Genomic DNA, 14825 nt, shown 5'->3' on the forward strand with positions numbered 1-14825 from the left:
ACAGAGAAACTGTAGTAACTAAAGCAGTCAAATAATTTTAGTGGAGTAAAAGTACAATATTTGCATATAAGTAAAAGTATAGAAAATGTAATAGAAATATTCAAAGTAAACTGCACATACCTCAAAATTGTACTTAAGTACAGTACTTGAGTACATGTTCTTAGATACTTTACACCACTCTCTCTGCCGTAGCGAATGACTCAGAAAGCTATAACACGCACGACTACAGAATCGATATCTGTCAGGACGAGCTCCCCGGGCTCTCATCCCTTCATATACCCTTCGTCTCTATTTCATCAAAAAAGATTCACTGTCTGTAGCATTAATCCATGAAGACCGGGAACGCATCCGTGTCATTTTTTTTTATTTCTTTAGCTATTCAAAAATAGCAGATCTACAAGCTCATAGCGCTATGAGCTTGTAGATCTGCTATTTATTTTTTGTATCGTGAAAATGTTTTGTACATTTGTAGCTCAAATCTTTGCTTCTGGGGGGTCCCTGGAACAAAATATGTTCAGATGGGGGTCCGTAGCCAAATGCAGATGATTTTGGGGGTCCTTGACATGCATGAAAACAAAAAAGCTGAATTTCCCAATGTTTCAAAAATAGCAGATCTACAAGCTCATATCGCGGCACTCGGTGCCACGATATGAGCTTGTAGATCTGCTATTTTTGTACAGCCAAATACATCTAAAAAATGACACAGACGCGTTCCCGGTCTTAATGGGTTAAAAGATAGAAAAAAGGAACAGGACAGAATAAAAAGAGAGATTGGTTCAGCTGTAGTTTAGGTTCTGCAGTTCATAGTCTGGGGTGTACAGTATTCTGTAGCAGTAATGAGACAATGTAATGTTCAACCATCCACACTACAGCCAAGACAAAAACTGGAGAGACGTGACATATTAGCAACACTCAGTGGTAGAAAAAAGTACTCCGATATTTTACTTAGGTAAAAGTATTAATACTGCAATCTAACAATACTCTGTTACAAGTAAAAGTCCGGAGTTCAAAATGTACTTGAGTAAAAGTATTGGTAACAAAATGTAAAAAGTAAAAGTCCTACAACGTTCGAAAATAGCAGATCTACAAGCTGATGACGCGTTGTGAGCTTGTAGATTGGCTATTTTCAAATAGCCTATGTTAGTAACTAAAGTTTTCAAACAAGTGTAGTGGAGTAAAAGTACAATATTTGCCTCTGAGATGTAGTGGAGCAGAGGTAAAAGTATAGACAATTGGCCACTATATGCATTGGATAAATGATATGGATTATGAAATAAATCAAAAGACATGTTCACTTCAGATCTGTTCCTAACCTTTGTAACATAATAGTCTGGCGTGGCTGCATGGAGCTCCGTTCTGCGGGAACACTCGCTCACTCATTTAGTGAGTAGATCTGTATTCATGTAGATCTGTATTCATGTAGATCTGTATTCATGTAGATCTGTATTCATGTAGATCTGTATTCATGTAGATCTGTATTCATGTAGATCTGTATTCATGTAGATCTGTATTCATGTAGATCTGAATTCATGTAGATCTGTATTCATGTAGATCTGTATTCATGTAGATCTGTATTCATGTAGATCTGTATTCATGTAGGCTGCCCTAGCAAGTCTGATATCTGGTCTAGAGGGGCGGGTTCAAAATCTCTGGAGAGAGAATCCGCCGGATCCCAATTGGTTCACCGATCTGTGCTCCCGCCTCCGCGCCCCTCCTCCTCCTCCCCCAATGTGCAGCATTGAGAGCCCTGACATCCCAACATTTGGAGCGACGCCCACTGCACTCTGGTTGGTTGGGGAAATGAAAGGTTGACTCCCACTTCCTATGCGAGGAACGTCAACAGGGCTGTTCCAGGCTCTTATTTTTGAGCAAAACGCAACGGAAAATAAAAGCCTGGAGATAGCAGATCAACAAGCTCATAGAGCGGCACAGAGTGCCGCGCTATGAGCTTGTAGATCTGCTATTTTTTTAAAAAATCATGAAAATGTGTGCAAATCTTTGAATATACATATTTTTTTAAAGCGAACATTTGTACAATATGTTGTTCCAGGGACCCCCCAGAGGCAAAGATTTGAGTTAAAAAATGTGTTTAAAAGAATATGTGTATTCTAAGACCTTTTGGAAACTTGTGAAATGGGACATTCTGCTAAGTATTTGAATGTGAATACTTTCTTTTACTCAAGTACATTTTGAATACCAGACTTTTACTTGTAACAGAGTATTTCAACATTGCAGTATTGATACTTTTACTGAAGTACAAAATGCTTTTTCCAATACTGCACACTCACGCACACCCACCCACCCACCGACACACACACACACACACACACACACACACACACACACACACACACACACACACACACACACACACACACACACACACACACACACACACACACACACACACGCGCAGACAGCTGTCATCAGTCAAGTTGACGTGTGTCATTTCAAAGCCTAAATGACATTGGGTTCCATTGTGAGGGCTTAACGATCGTAGCCTGTATGTCTGTCATCAAGTGAATGACACTAGAGATGCTGTAGCTGCTGTAGTCTGATCCAATAGGGTGTGCATTTACGGGGGGAAAAACGTTATATGGAGGTAAGAGTTTTCTGCCTGACAACAACAATGTTTTGTCTCTCTGACCCTTTGAAAATGAGATCTCACATCTCAAGGTCCTTATCTTCTTACTTTTTTGAAATATAATAAAGATCTGCTGTGGAAGAACTTTCTTTTCATGTTTTGTAAACTTGTATAGTAGATGTGTCCATAATGTTAATGACGCCTGTGTCGTTTCAAGTTTTCAAATGTATAAAAAAATGGAAAAAAAATGAAAATAGCAGATCTACAAGCACACAATGTGTCGCATTGCGACGCATTGTGAGCTTGTAGATCGGCTATTTTCAAATGGACCGACATGTATATAGGGCTGAGGTGGGTAATGTATGTTTTGTGATAATAATCAATATCTACAAAGTAACTAGTAACTAAAGTTTTAAAAATAATTTTAGTTGAGTAAAAGTAGAGTAGAATAAAAAGTACTGAAAATTGGAAATACTCCAGTAAAGTAGGCTAAACACAACCTAAACATTTTACTTAAGTACAGTACTTGAGAAAATGTACTTAGCTACTTAGTTACTTTACACACGTGTGTGCGTGTGTCTTCATGTTACGTCCTGAGTGATAGTGCAGTTGTTACAAACACCATTCTCGCATGATCGGCAAAATTAGCAACAAAGGAGCAATTCCTCATAAAATAAATGGTCATATTGTTGGTATAATAATGATGTTATTTTTCGTACGTCAGCAGAAGTTTGAATTAGCCTTTAGTGAATGAACCGTTGACATTGGAAGGGATATTTCACGAAGCCAAACCTCACAATGGAGACTATGTAAGCTTTTAAAGTTTATGGCTATAATAAGCACCACGATATTTCACACTCCTATTTCTGCTCAGTCCTTTATGGTTGTAGATATTAGGTTCCCTTCCCTTGCAGATTACATTTTGTTTGGCTGGAATTCATAACCCATTCAATCCGGGAAGGCATCTGTGTCTTTTTAAGATTTATTTGGCTATTTCAAAAATAGCAGATCTACAAGCTCATAGCGCGGCACCGAGTGCCGCGCTATGAGCTTGTAGATCTGCTATTTTCAAAAGAAAATCGTGAAAATGTGTGCAAATCTTTGAATATATATATTTTTAAAGCGAACTTTTGTAACTCAAATCTTTGCTTCTGGGGGTCCCTGGAACAACATATTTAAAAAATGTTCGCTTTAAAAAATACATATTCAAATATGTGCACACATTTTCCACGATTAAAAAAAAAAATGCAGATCTACGCGTGGCACTCGTGCTGTGAGCTTTATTTGGCCATTTATTTGGCTATTTTTGAATAGCCAAATAAATCTTAAAATGACGCAGATGCGCTCCCGGTCTTAAACGGTTAAAGAAACTCTGTCAACATAACGGTCTATTAAAAGCTTCTTTTATGTAAGACCATAAAAGCAGGGAGAACAGACACTCAGCACATTATTACTTTAAGCAATAGAATGGTGCAAATTAGCACAATCATTCAACCTTCCTTTAAAAAGAGACTTTGTTATAAACAGTGTGTTAGCCTCATAGCATAATTGCCTAAGTCAATCTTTTGGGCCAAATTGACATTTCTGCCAAACTCTACTCTCCAGTGGTGGAGAGTAACTAGGTACATTTACTCAAGTACTGTACTCAAGTACTCAAGTACAATGTTGAGGTATTTGTACTTTACTTGAGTATTTCCAATTGCTAATACTGTTACTTCTACGCTACATTTCGGATCCAAATACTGTACTTTTACTCCACTTCAATTATTTGAAAACTTTAGTTATTAGTTACTTGTTTTTTTTTATTATTATTATTACAAAACATGAACTACTTCAGCCCTATATACATTTCATCCATTTGAATATAGCCGATCTACAAGCTCACAATGCGTCGCGATTGTGAGCTTGTTAGCCTCGATCTACAAGCTTTTATTTTTTTATTTTTGCTCAAAAATAAAAGCCTGGACCAGCCTGTTGACGTTCCTGGCATAGGAAGCGTTTCATTTCCCCAACCAACCAGAGCGCAGTGGGCGTCGCTCCAAATGTTGTGACGTCAGGGCTCCCAACGCTGCACATTGGGGGAGGAGGAGGGGCATGGGGCGGGGCGGGGGCTGACGGACAGATCGGTGAACCAATGGGATCTCACAGACTTTTCTCCGGAGATTCTCCCCCCCCCCCCCCCTCCGCAAACCATCAATATTCCAATATTTACAAGCAACTTGACAAAAAAACAAAAACAAAGTCGCTTATAATAAGCAGACATGGCAACACCTGCTGACAAGGATATGATGGGATATGTGACAGGGAGGGAGCGGGGGCGGGGGCGGGCCAACCTTGTCGCCGGGCGGAATCATAATTAATCTCCATTGAGCCGCGGGGCTGTCTTCCTGACAGGCTAAATGATTGGGGCGGCAGAAGAGGGCGGGGCGCCGTGTCCTCCAATGAGGCGTTGAAATGGAATTCTACAAACGTCTTCTAAATCCTTACAGTTTTCTGAAACACTCATCAGTGGTTCTGTCAAGGACCACCCAAATTGATGTATGTATTTGGCCGCGGACCCCCATCTCTAAATATTGAATTCCAGGGACCCCCAGAAGCAAAGATTTGAGTTAAAAAGATATACATTTTCAAAGATTTGCACACATTTTCATGATTTTTCCCCCGCCCATTAACCCGGTCTTAATGGGTTAATGGGCGGGGCCGTGGGGAGAGGCGTGGCTGTATGAGCTCAGCTGCTGCTCGTTGAGAATACCGGCTCTATAGTCTACACCCCCGAAGAGACACAGTGCAGATCAGTCCAGACTCATCTTTTAAGGATAGTTAAACGTAATCGTCTCTGTCGGGTCGGGTGGAAACTTCATAATATGTCCAAAACTGTTACTTTTCAGGATTGAAATTCAAAGATAGCAAAAGTAGCATGAAAAACTGTAGCATGGTCCCTCGATCTAATCTCTATTGAGAGGGGCCAGACCTAATCTGCCGAGGGCATTTTTTTTTTTGCAATGGCAGATTCGTCTGGAACCAGGCTACGACTCACAAGCTTGCGCACAGGTTTGCGCATGGAGGTGACGCGAAACTCATCACCGCCGTGACCCTCTACAAGCTCACAAATAGCCTGTCTACAAGCTCACAAATAGCCTGTCTATAAGCACACAAATAACCTGTCTACAAGCTCACAAATAGCCTGTCTACAAGCTCACACATAGCCTGTCTACAAGCTCACAAATAGCCTGTCTACAAGCACACACATAGCCTGTCTATAAGCACACAAATAACCTGTCTATAAGCACACAAATAGCCTGTCTATAAGCACACAAATAACCTGTCTACAAGCTCACAAATAGCCTGTCTACAAGCTCACAAATAGCCTGTCTACAAGCTCACAAATAGCCTGTCTACAAGCTCACACATAGCCTGTCTACAAGCTCACAAATAGCCTGTCTACAAGCTCACACATAGCCTGTCTACAAGCTCACAAATAGCCTGTCTACAAGCTCACAAATAGCCTGTCTACAAGCTCACAAATAGCCTGTCTACAAGCTCACAAATAGCCTGTCTACAAGCTCACAAATAGCCTGTCCACAAGTTCACAAATAGCCTGTCTACAAGCTCACAAATAGCCTGTCTACAAGTTCACAAATAGCCTGTCTACAAGTTCACAAATAGCCTGTCTACAAGCTTTGATTGATTGATTGATGTAGTTTATTTAGTAAGACATGAGAATAGTACATGACAGTACATAACAGTACATGGAAGTACAAATTCACAATACAAGGTCTACTAAACTGGAACTCTCATTAAGCACTAAGCTTGTTTAAGATGAGATCCCCATGCACACAAATCATGATGAAATATAAGGCAGATAGATATACACACTACTATACAGAATGTCATACAATCAGCTTTCAGGTTACTGGTATGAAGAGAGAAAAAAAAATATATATATATATATACAAAAGAGGAAAATGAAGGAGGGGGGGTAGGGGGGGTAGGTTAAGACTTAGACAGGGGCCATTTTCGAATTGCAGCCTCCTGAAGGTGTATCTTTAGGGCAGTTTTGAAAGTGAGTAGGGTTTTACACTCCTTTACTCCTTTTGGTAGGGCATTCCACATTTTCGATGAATAGCATGAGAACGAGTTCATTCCCTTAGTTGAGCTAAATCTGGGTTGAACATGATTTGTGGAGCTGCCTCTGGTGTTATGATCATGGACTGCATTAACATTTTGGAAGTATTTTGACAAATACAGGGGGATCCCAATGTTGTGGTGTATCTTGAAGACCAGGCCCATAGCAAGTTGCTGTACTCTGTCCTCAACCCTAAGCCATCCAATCCTAGCAAAATGAGCAGGGGTTAGATGGGTTATGTGATTGAGGCCAAGAAGTAGCCTTACAAGTTTGTTTTGGGATGTTTGGAGCCTTGTTTTTAAGGCCTTGGAGGTGTTGTGATACCATGAAGTGCATGCATAATCATAATGACCTTGAATGAGGGCCCCAGCAAGAATTTTCAGAGTATTCTTACTGACTAGACGATCAATCCTCCACAAATAGCGTGTTGTTTGGTTGACATTTTTGATCACTTTTTCGGCGTTTTTGTTACCAGAGAGGTTTGCCTCCAAGATGGAGCCCAGGTAGGTAATTTCATCCTTTCTTTTGATGACATCATCACCCACTTTGATTGTGAAACTCTCTACCTTGCTAAGGTTAGGACTGGACCCAAACAGGATGGATTCAGTTTTACCCAAGTGTAATGAAAGTTTGTTGTCAGAGAGCCAGATGCAGATCTTGTTGAGTTCGGAGCTGAGAGTTTTCTCAACCTGCAGCCTGTCCCTGTCCGAGACTGTAGCTCACAAATAGCCTGTCTACAAGCTCACAAATAGCCTAGATTTTTCAAAAATAGCAGATCTACAAGCTCATAGCATTTTGTGTGAATAGGTAAACAGCATTGTTGCTGAATACAGTATGCAGCAGTACACAGATGTTTGGACTGCGTTTGAAGCGTGATTATTATTCCATTTCCATTCATCCCGACACTTAAATCTGTCAGTTATTCCATTTTGAAAGCTTTGATTAGATGCATTATTCGAGGGAGGGAGGGAGGGAGCCCAGCAGGGGCTTTAAACCACTAAGACCGGGAACACATCTGTGTCATTTCTTGATTTCTTTGGGCTATTCAAAAATAGCAGATCTACAAGCTCACGCACCGAGTGCCGCGCTATGAGCTTGTAGATCTGCTATTGTTTTACTAAATCATGAAAATATGTGCAAATCTTTGAATATATATTTATATGTTTTTTAAAGCGAACATTTGTAACTCAAATCTTTGCTTTATGGGGGGATTCTACAAATGTCTTCTAAATCAGTTTATCTTTAAAACTATGTTGCTATAATATCAGTGGTTCTCAAACTTTACCATGTCAAGAGGACCAAACGACATTATACGTATTTGGCCCGCGGACCCCCATCTCAAAATATGTAGTTCCAGGGACCAAAACAAAATATGTAGTTCCAGTGACCCCCCCCCCCCCCCCCCCACAAAGAATTAAAAAAATTAGTAAAACATATTTGCTTATTGCTTTAAAAATATATATAATTAATATATGATATTTAAAAAAATATCAGATGATCTAAAAGCTCATAGCACTATGAGCTTGCCTTGTAGATCTGCTATTTTTGAATAGCCAAAAGTATATAAAAGGATGGTTTAAGTGACACAGATGAAGTAACATAGATGCGTTCCCGGGCTGACAGGGTTAGTAATGCTCATCGGCTCTTTAACAGGCCTAACCGATCCACATTAACCGGCTGACGCTTTGAGGAGATCTCCAAGCCCATTCATTCCCTACGCTTCATTAAGTCCCCCCCCCCCCATCGGGCCGGGGACAACAAAGAGCGCTTTGTTAAAGCCCCGCAATTCTTATAAACACAATTTACTTTTACAGTGCCCCCCCCCCCCCCCCCACAACAAACGGACGTTATCCCATACAATCCGGGAAGACATCTGTGTCATTTTAAGATTTATGTGGGGCTATTAAAAAAATAGCATATCTACAAGCTTGTAGCGCGGCACCGAGTGCCGCGCTATGAGCTTGTAGATCTGCATTTTTTTTTAAATATACATATATATATATATATATATATATTTTTTAAAGCGAACATTTGTAACTCAAATCTTTGCTTCTGTGGGGGTCCCTGGAACAACATATGTTGATGGGGGTCCGTGGCCAAACACATATCTAAAAATGTTTACTAACAGTATGTTGCTACTGTACGTCAGTGGTGCTCCAACTTTTCCATGTCAAGGACCCCCCAAAATGATATGTATTTGGCCGAGGACCCCCATCTCAAAATATGTTGTTCCAGGGACCCCCCGGAAGCACAGATTTGAGTTAAAAATGTTCCCTTTAAAAATATGCATTCAAATATTTGCAAACATTTAAAAAAAATATTAGCAGATCTACAAGCTCATAGCACGGCTATGAGCTTGTAGATCTGCTATTTTTGAATAGCCCCAAATAAATCTTAAAATGACACAGGATGCGTTCCCGGTCTTAATGGGTTAAAACTGTGAGACTACAGTCAGAGCCAATGGTTTGATTCAACAGACCATCATACAGACGTGGAATCTTATCAGTGTTACAGCTGGAAGCACAACGTATTACCCTTCATAATGCAGTAAACAGCTCTCACACACACACACACAGACACACACACACACACACACACACACACACACACACACACACACACACACACACACACACGCACGCACAGACACACGCACAGACACACGCACAGACACACACACAGACACGCGCACACACACGCAGTACTGGTCACTCTGTTATGCATCCTAATGAGAACCACAAGGGAAGAGAGCGGTTTCAAAGTCACTGATCCTCCATCCATCCATCCATCCATCCATCATCCATCCATCTCTCCTAGCCTGGCATAATACACACTGTGGTTGCATTGTGTGTTGAAAATATATATATTCAAAGATTTGCACACATTTTCAAGATTTTTCCCAAAATTGTAGATCTACAAGCTCAGAACACGGCACTCGGTGCCGCGCTCTGAGCTTCTAGATCTGCAATTTTTTTAATAGCCAGTGAAATCTCAAAATGACACCGATGCCTTCCCAGATTGAGCCGGTTAAATCAGATCTCATACAGGCAGCCCCATTAAAACACCAGAATGTGTTTTTTTTTTCAATAATGAGAAAAAACACCGCGTTCTGGATGCAAACAAACATTTATTCAGCAGATCATACAGACTGATTGATAACGTAATTAAAAGTTCAGGTTAAGTAATCAAAGCAACAACAAACAAACAAAAAAAAACAACAACATGTGTGTGAACAATCAGCGTGAAAGGAAATGTTAAGCATTAAACAGGATGAGATAATACGACTCTCGAGGTTCCGTCGTCTTTACGACTGATGATTCTCAACCCTCTCTCTGGATCAGGGGCCCTACTCGAGCATCCCCAAAGCGTCCGCGGTCCACCCACCTGACCGCTTAACAGTGGCAAGATGGGTGGACCAGGCGCACGTTTTCAGAGCTTTGCTCATTTTAATGACCAGTTAATTGTCAATTGTGTTCCGACTTAGACTTAAAGTTCGTATTTACCGCTATATCACAACGAAAACTCACTTGTCAAGATTTTAAAGAAACGATGCAATAAAACATGTTGTTTAACGTAAAATAGTTCATATTAAAGGCAGACTAGGTCACTTTGAGCCTAAATAAAAAAATAAATATTTATTTTTGCATGTTTTTCCAGCTATCAGCCACTATATAATTATGCAGGTGTGTTTTCCTGCAGAAAGCCCTCTGGCTGTATTGTGGTTTTGTTCCACTGTTTATGTTGACATTCATCCCTTTGCAGGGACTGAAAAGTCTGTGGGGGGAGAGGGGTGGGGCGGGGGGCGGAGCTCTTAATTGATCCCTTTGATCTTCAAAGGGGTTTGTGCATTGAGTTGATTGATAGGGCCATAAAAGTGTCAAACTCGTTAGTGCTCTCTCTAATCAATGAATGCATCAAAGACAGCAAACACTTTGATACCTGCAGAGAGGGGAGGGGGGAGTGTGTACAAACACAGATCTGCAAAGTTACCTAGTATCCCTTTAATGTTACATTATTAATAAAATCTTAAGTGTTTTGGCAATTATTTGGGGGCCCCACTTGCGATAGTATCCTCAGGGCCCACCGGTAGGTAGGGCTCCCGGGGCCACACAGGTTGAGAACCAGCGTTCTACACGCCGCCGCCGGTGGCGCCGTTGACGGTGAAGGTCTTCTCCACGACGTCGCTCTCCAGGACGTCTTGATGATCCATCCTGACCGTCCGGATGAGCACCGTCTTCCTCTCCATCACCTCCATGGCCTCGCCCTCCACGTCAGCGCCGGCGTTCTCCTGGGCCGAGCCGCGCCTCCGGACGCCGTGGCAGTGGCAGCATTTCTCCACCGCGGCGCTGTAGGGCTGGTACCATTACATTACATACATTACATTACTGTAGGGCTGGTACCATTACATTACATACATTACATTACTGTAGGGCTGGTACCATTACAAACGATAAGTTGACAATTGCGATTAATGATTTAATTGTGTGTGTGGCCATTGTTGAACATTGGAACATATGAAGCCTTTTAGATTTCCTAATGAAAGATTGCACAGGGCAGATATGAGAAATAACTGAAATATATAAAGACATTATTGACATATTTATTACCTTTTATACATGTTAAAAAAAGCAGAAATAGCTGAGCTACTTCGTGACGCGTTGTGAGCTTGTAGATCTGCTATTTCTGCTATATATATATATATATATATATATAGAAGCTAGCTCACAATGTTCACAACGTGTCGTGAGCTTGTAGATCTGCTATTTCTGTTTGAAAACGCGCGAAAATCTTTCAACATGGAAACGACTATGACGATCACGCAACAATAATTGCGATTATCTCAAATAATTGCGATTGGACGAATATGTAATAATCGTGGCAGGCCTACCGCGGTGTCGCTCTCGTCGGGCGTGGTGCCGCCGTTGGCGCTGCGTTGGCCGCTTCGTCCGGGCCCGTCTGCGCCGCCGTCGACCTTCGCGTCTCCTTCTTCGCCGAGGCCTTTGCCTGCGGCGGAGGCCGAGGCCTCGGTCACAGCGTTCGCGCCGTTCTGTCCGTTCTGTCCGTTCTGTCCGGACCCGTTCGCACCAACACCGTTCCCTTCTTGGCCGTCGCCGTTATTTGCGTTGCTGCCGCTCTCGGCCGATCCAGTGCCCGGGCCTCCGTTCTTCGCTTTGACACTTCCATCTCTGTTACTTCCATCTCTGTTACTTCCATCTCCATTCTTTGCTGCGACAAATCCACCTCCGTTACTTCCATCTCCGTTCTTCGCTTTGACACTTCCACCTCCGTTCGTTGCTGCGACACTTCCACCTCCGTTACTTCCATCTCCGTTCTTCGCTACGACACTTCCACCTCCGCCTAAAGTAACCGTGCTTTTACCGACACTGGAGGCTCCCATGGAGCCGCTGCTCCCCAGAGACAGCTGCATGACCGTGAGCCGCGAGTCCTCGCCTTCGATCAGTTTCCTGTAAGTTATGATCTCGACCTCCAAAGCCATCTTGACGTTCAGAAGTTCCTGGTACTCTTGAAGAAGCTTGGCGGTCTTCTGCTTGGTGGTCTTCAGCTCCGTCTGAAGTGCCTCGATCCTTGCTTTTAGATTCTCCAATTCCGCCTTGTGCCTCTCCTGTGTCTCGCGGAGTTGAGCTTCCGAACCATCGTTCTTGGCCTGTAGATCTTCTAGGTCTTGTTCCTTGTTCTGGATTTCCTTCTTCATGTTGTTCATCTCCTCCCTCGCACTCCTCAGCTTGTCGATGTTTTTCGACGACTTGTTGCCCATATCTTCAAACTTACTGCCGTACCAGGAGTCCATTTCCTGCAGGTTCTTGGCTGCGATGTCATCGTATTGAGTCTGGATCTGCTTGAGAGCGGAGGACAGGTCGGGAAGCGCGAACGAGCTCTGGGCCGTGGCTACGGTGGCGTAGATCTGCTGCATCAGCTCCTCGATTTCCTCCTTCTGGATCCTCTTGAGGAATTCTATCTCCGCTTCCAGCTGCTCCAGCTGTTTCTCCATGGCGATGCGAGTGGAGGTGGCCCGATCCACGTCCGGACGCAACGCCACCAGGTCCATCTCGGCCTGCTTCCTCTGCTCCAACGCCTCCTCGTACCTGCGTCTGATCTCCTCCAGCTGACCCGCCATGGCTTCCTTGGCCGCCACGGCCAAGTCTCGCTGGACCCTCGCCTGGTTGGCGATCCTCAGGAGCTCCTTCAGCTGGTCCTCGTACAGCCGGCGCATGCCCGTCGGCTTCACGAAGCGGTTCCGCAGGGACCCGATCTCCGACTCCAGCAGCGTGTTCTGCGTCTCCAGCGAGCGGACCTTCTCGATGTAGGCGGCCAGCCGGTCGTTGAGGACGATCATCTCCCGCCGCTCGCCGCTGCGCGTGCTGAGGAACTCTCGGTTCTCGGCGGCGGCGGCGTCCAAGTCGGCCGTCGGGGGGCAGGCGCCGTTCACGAACCTGCCGAACGCCCCCGAGCTCACGGCGACGATGGGGAGCCTGCGGTTGCTGGAGGACGAGGCGGTGCGACTCATTTTTCCCGCCGCCGGCATGGCCTTTGCCGCCGCGGTGCTGTAGCTGGCGGAGCGGGCGCTGGTGCGAACGGGAGACGGACTGGACACCCGGACTTTGACCAAGGACGAGGAGCTGCCATGGAAGTGGCGGCGGTAGGAGGAGACTCTCTCCGGGCTGCAGCTCATGATGAAATGTGATGAGATGTACGGTGCGTTCAGACGGCTTGGCTGTGAGACACTGCCTGTATGTCCCCTTCCAGCACATGTGTCCTTTATCCCTTTAAGACCTGAGGCCCGTTCTACTAAATCTACTAAATGTCTTCTATTTCCTAACAGTTTTTTGAAGAAAAAAAAACCCTATGTTGCAGTGGTTGCACGTTTTCATGTCAAGGACCGTCCAAAATTACATGTGTTTGGCCACGGACTCAAAATATTAGTATATAATAAGATATAAGTAATATAAGATTTTAGTTACAAATGTTCGCTTTAAAATATATATATATATATTCAAAGATTTGCTAAAATGTTCACGGTACATATTTTGTAATTATATGATTATATTATCAGTATTATTATTGTTATTTAAAATCAAATATTGAATAATAAATATGTATTATTTATTAATATACCAAACAAATAAATAAACCAAATAGCAGATCTACAAGCTCGTAGCACGGCACTCAGTGCTGCGCTATGAGCTTGTAGATCTGCTTTTTCTAATAGCCAAAATAAATCTTTAACAAATGCCACGGATGCGTTCCCGGTAGGAATGGGTTATATACCGACATGCAGACCCTGGAGGAATGTGAAAGCCATGCATCATGGAGGCTCTGAGCCGTCAGACAGACATCTGACGAGAGCCTGTGAGAAACAGCAGTTATTCATGAGCCACCACCAGTTACCTTGATGACATCATGGGGGGCAGAAGTACTAAAGTACTAAAACATTTGAAAATAGCAGATCTACAAGCTCACAACACGTCGCATCGCGACTCGTTGTGAGCTTGTCGATCTGCTATTTTCAAATAGCCTATGTATAAAATAGGGCTAAAGTGGTTAATGTATGTTTTATAATATGATCGTTTATATCTGAAAAGTAACTAGTGACTAAAGTTTTCAAATATTTGTAGTGGAGTAAAAGTACAATATTTGCCTCGAGATGTAGAAGTAGAAGTAAAAGTATTGAAAATGGTAAATATTCCAGTAAAGTAAGAACATCCTCAAAAATGTACTTAAGTACAGTACTTGAATAAATGTACTTAGTTACTTTACAACCACTGGTACTCTAACGAAAGTTCTCAAATAACTTCTGTTCCTTTTTATATAATAATAATAATAATGAAAAAAAATCTAATTTTTAATATAGTGAAAATAGTCGTTCTACAAGATACTTTTGTGACACTCTTGTATAATGAGCTTTAGGGCATTCATTAAAAACAAATACATGGTGGTTCTTGCCCGAAAAGAACAACAATATAAAAGTACTTATGTAGAGTAAAAGTACCTGAAAACTGTACTGTACTTGAGTAAATGTTTTCACCTTTCAGTGTCAGTAAGAGGAGCAGTGAGTTTAACACGCTAGGTGCCACCGCGGTGCGAATAACGTGATAA

At 42.7% G+C, this 14825-nt stretch overlaps 2 protein-coding genes across 2 annotated transcripts in view; both read right to left on the minus strand.

Annotated features, from left to right (window-relative positions):
- Window positions 1–14825, minus strand: part of LOC308105817 (inactive dipeptidyl peptidase 10-like) — a gene marked incomplete at both ends in the record, with an annotated part of 142989 nt that overhangs the window by 83750 nt on the left and 44414 nt on the right. The gene's annotated exons all lie outside the window — the stretch shown is intronic.
- On the minus strand, window positions 10840–13401 carry LOC308105751 (desmin-like; the record flags this gene model as incomplete). The annotated part of the gene is made up of 2 exons (XM_080456678.1): window positions 10840–11064; window positions 11599–13401. 2 exons carry the CDS (start codon window positions 13399–13401, stop codon window positions 10840–10842), a joined length of 2028 nt encoding a protein of 675 aa, XP_080312804.1.

The sequence above is a fragment of the Gymnoscopelus braueri genome (assembly GCF_963280865.1).
Source record: "Gymnoscopelus braueri genome assembly, chromosome: 18".
NCBI lineage: Eukaryota > Metazoa > Chordata > Actinopteri > Myctophiformes > Myctophidae > Gymnoscopelus > Gymnoscopelus braueri.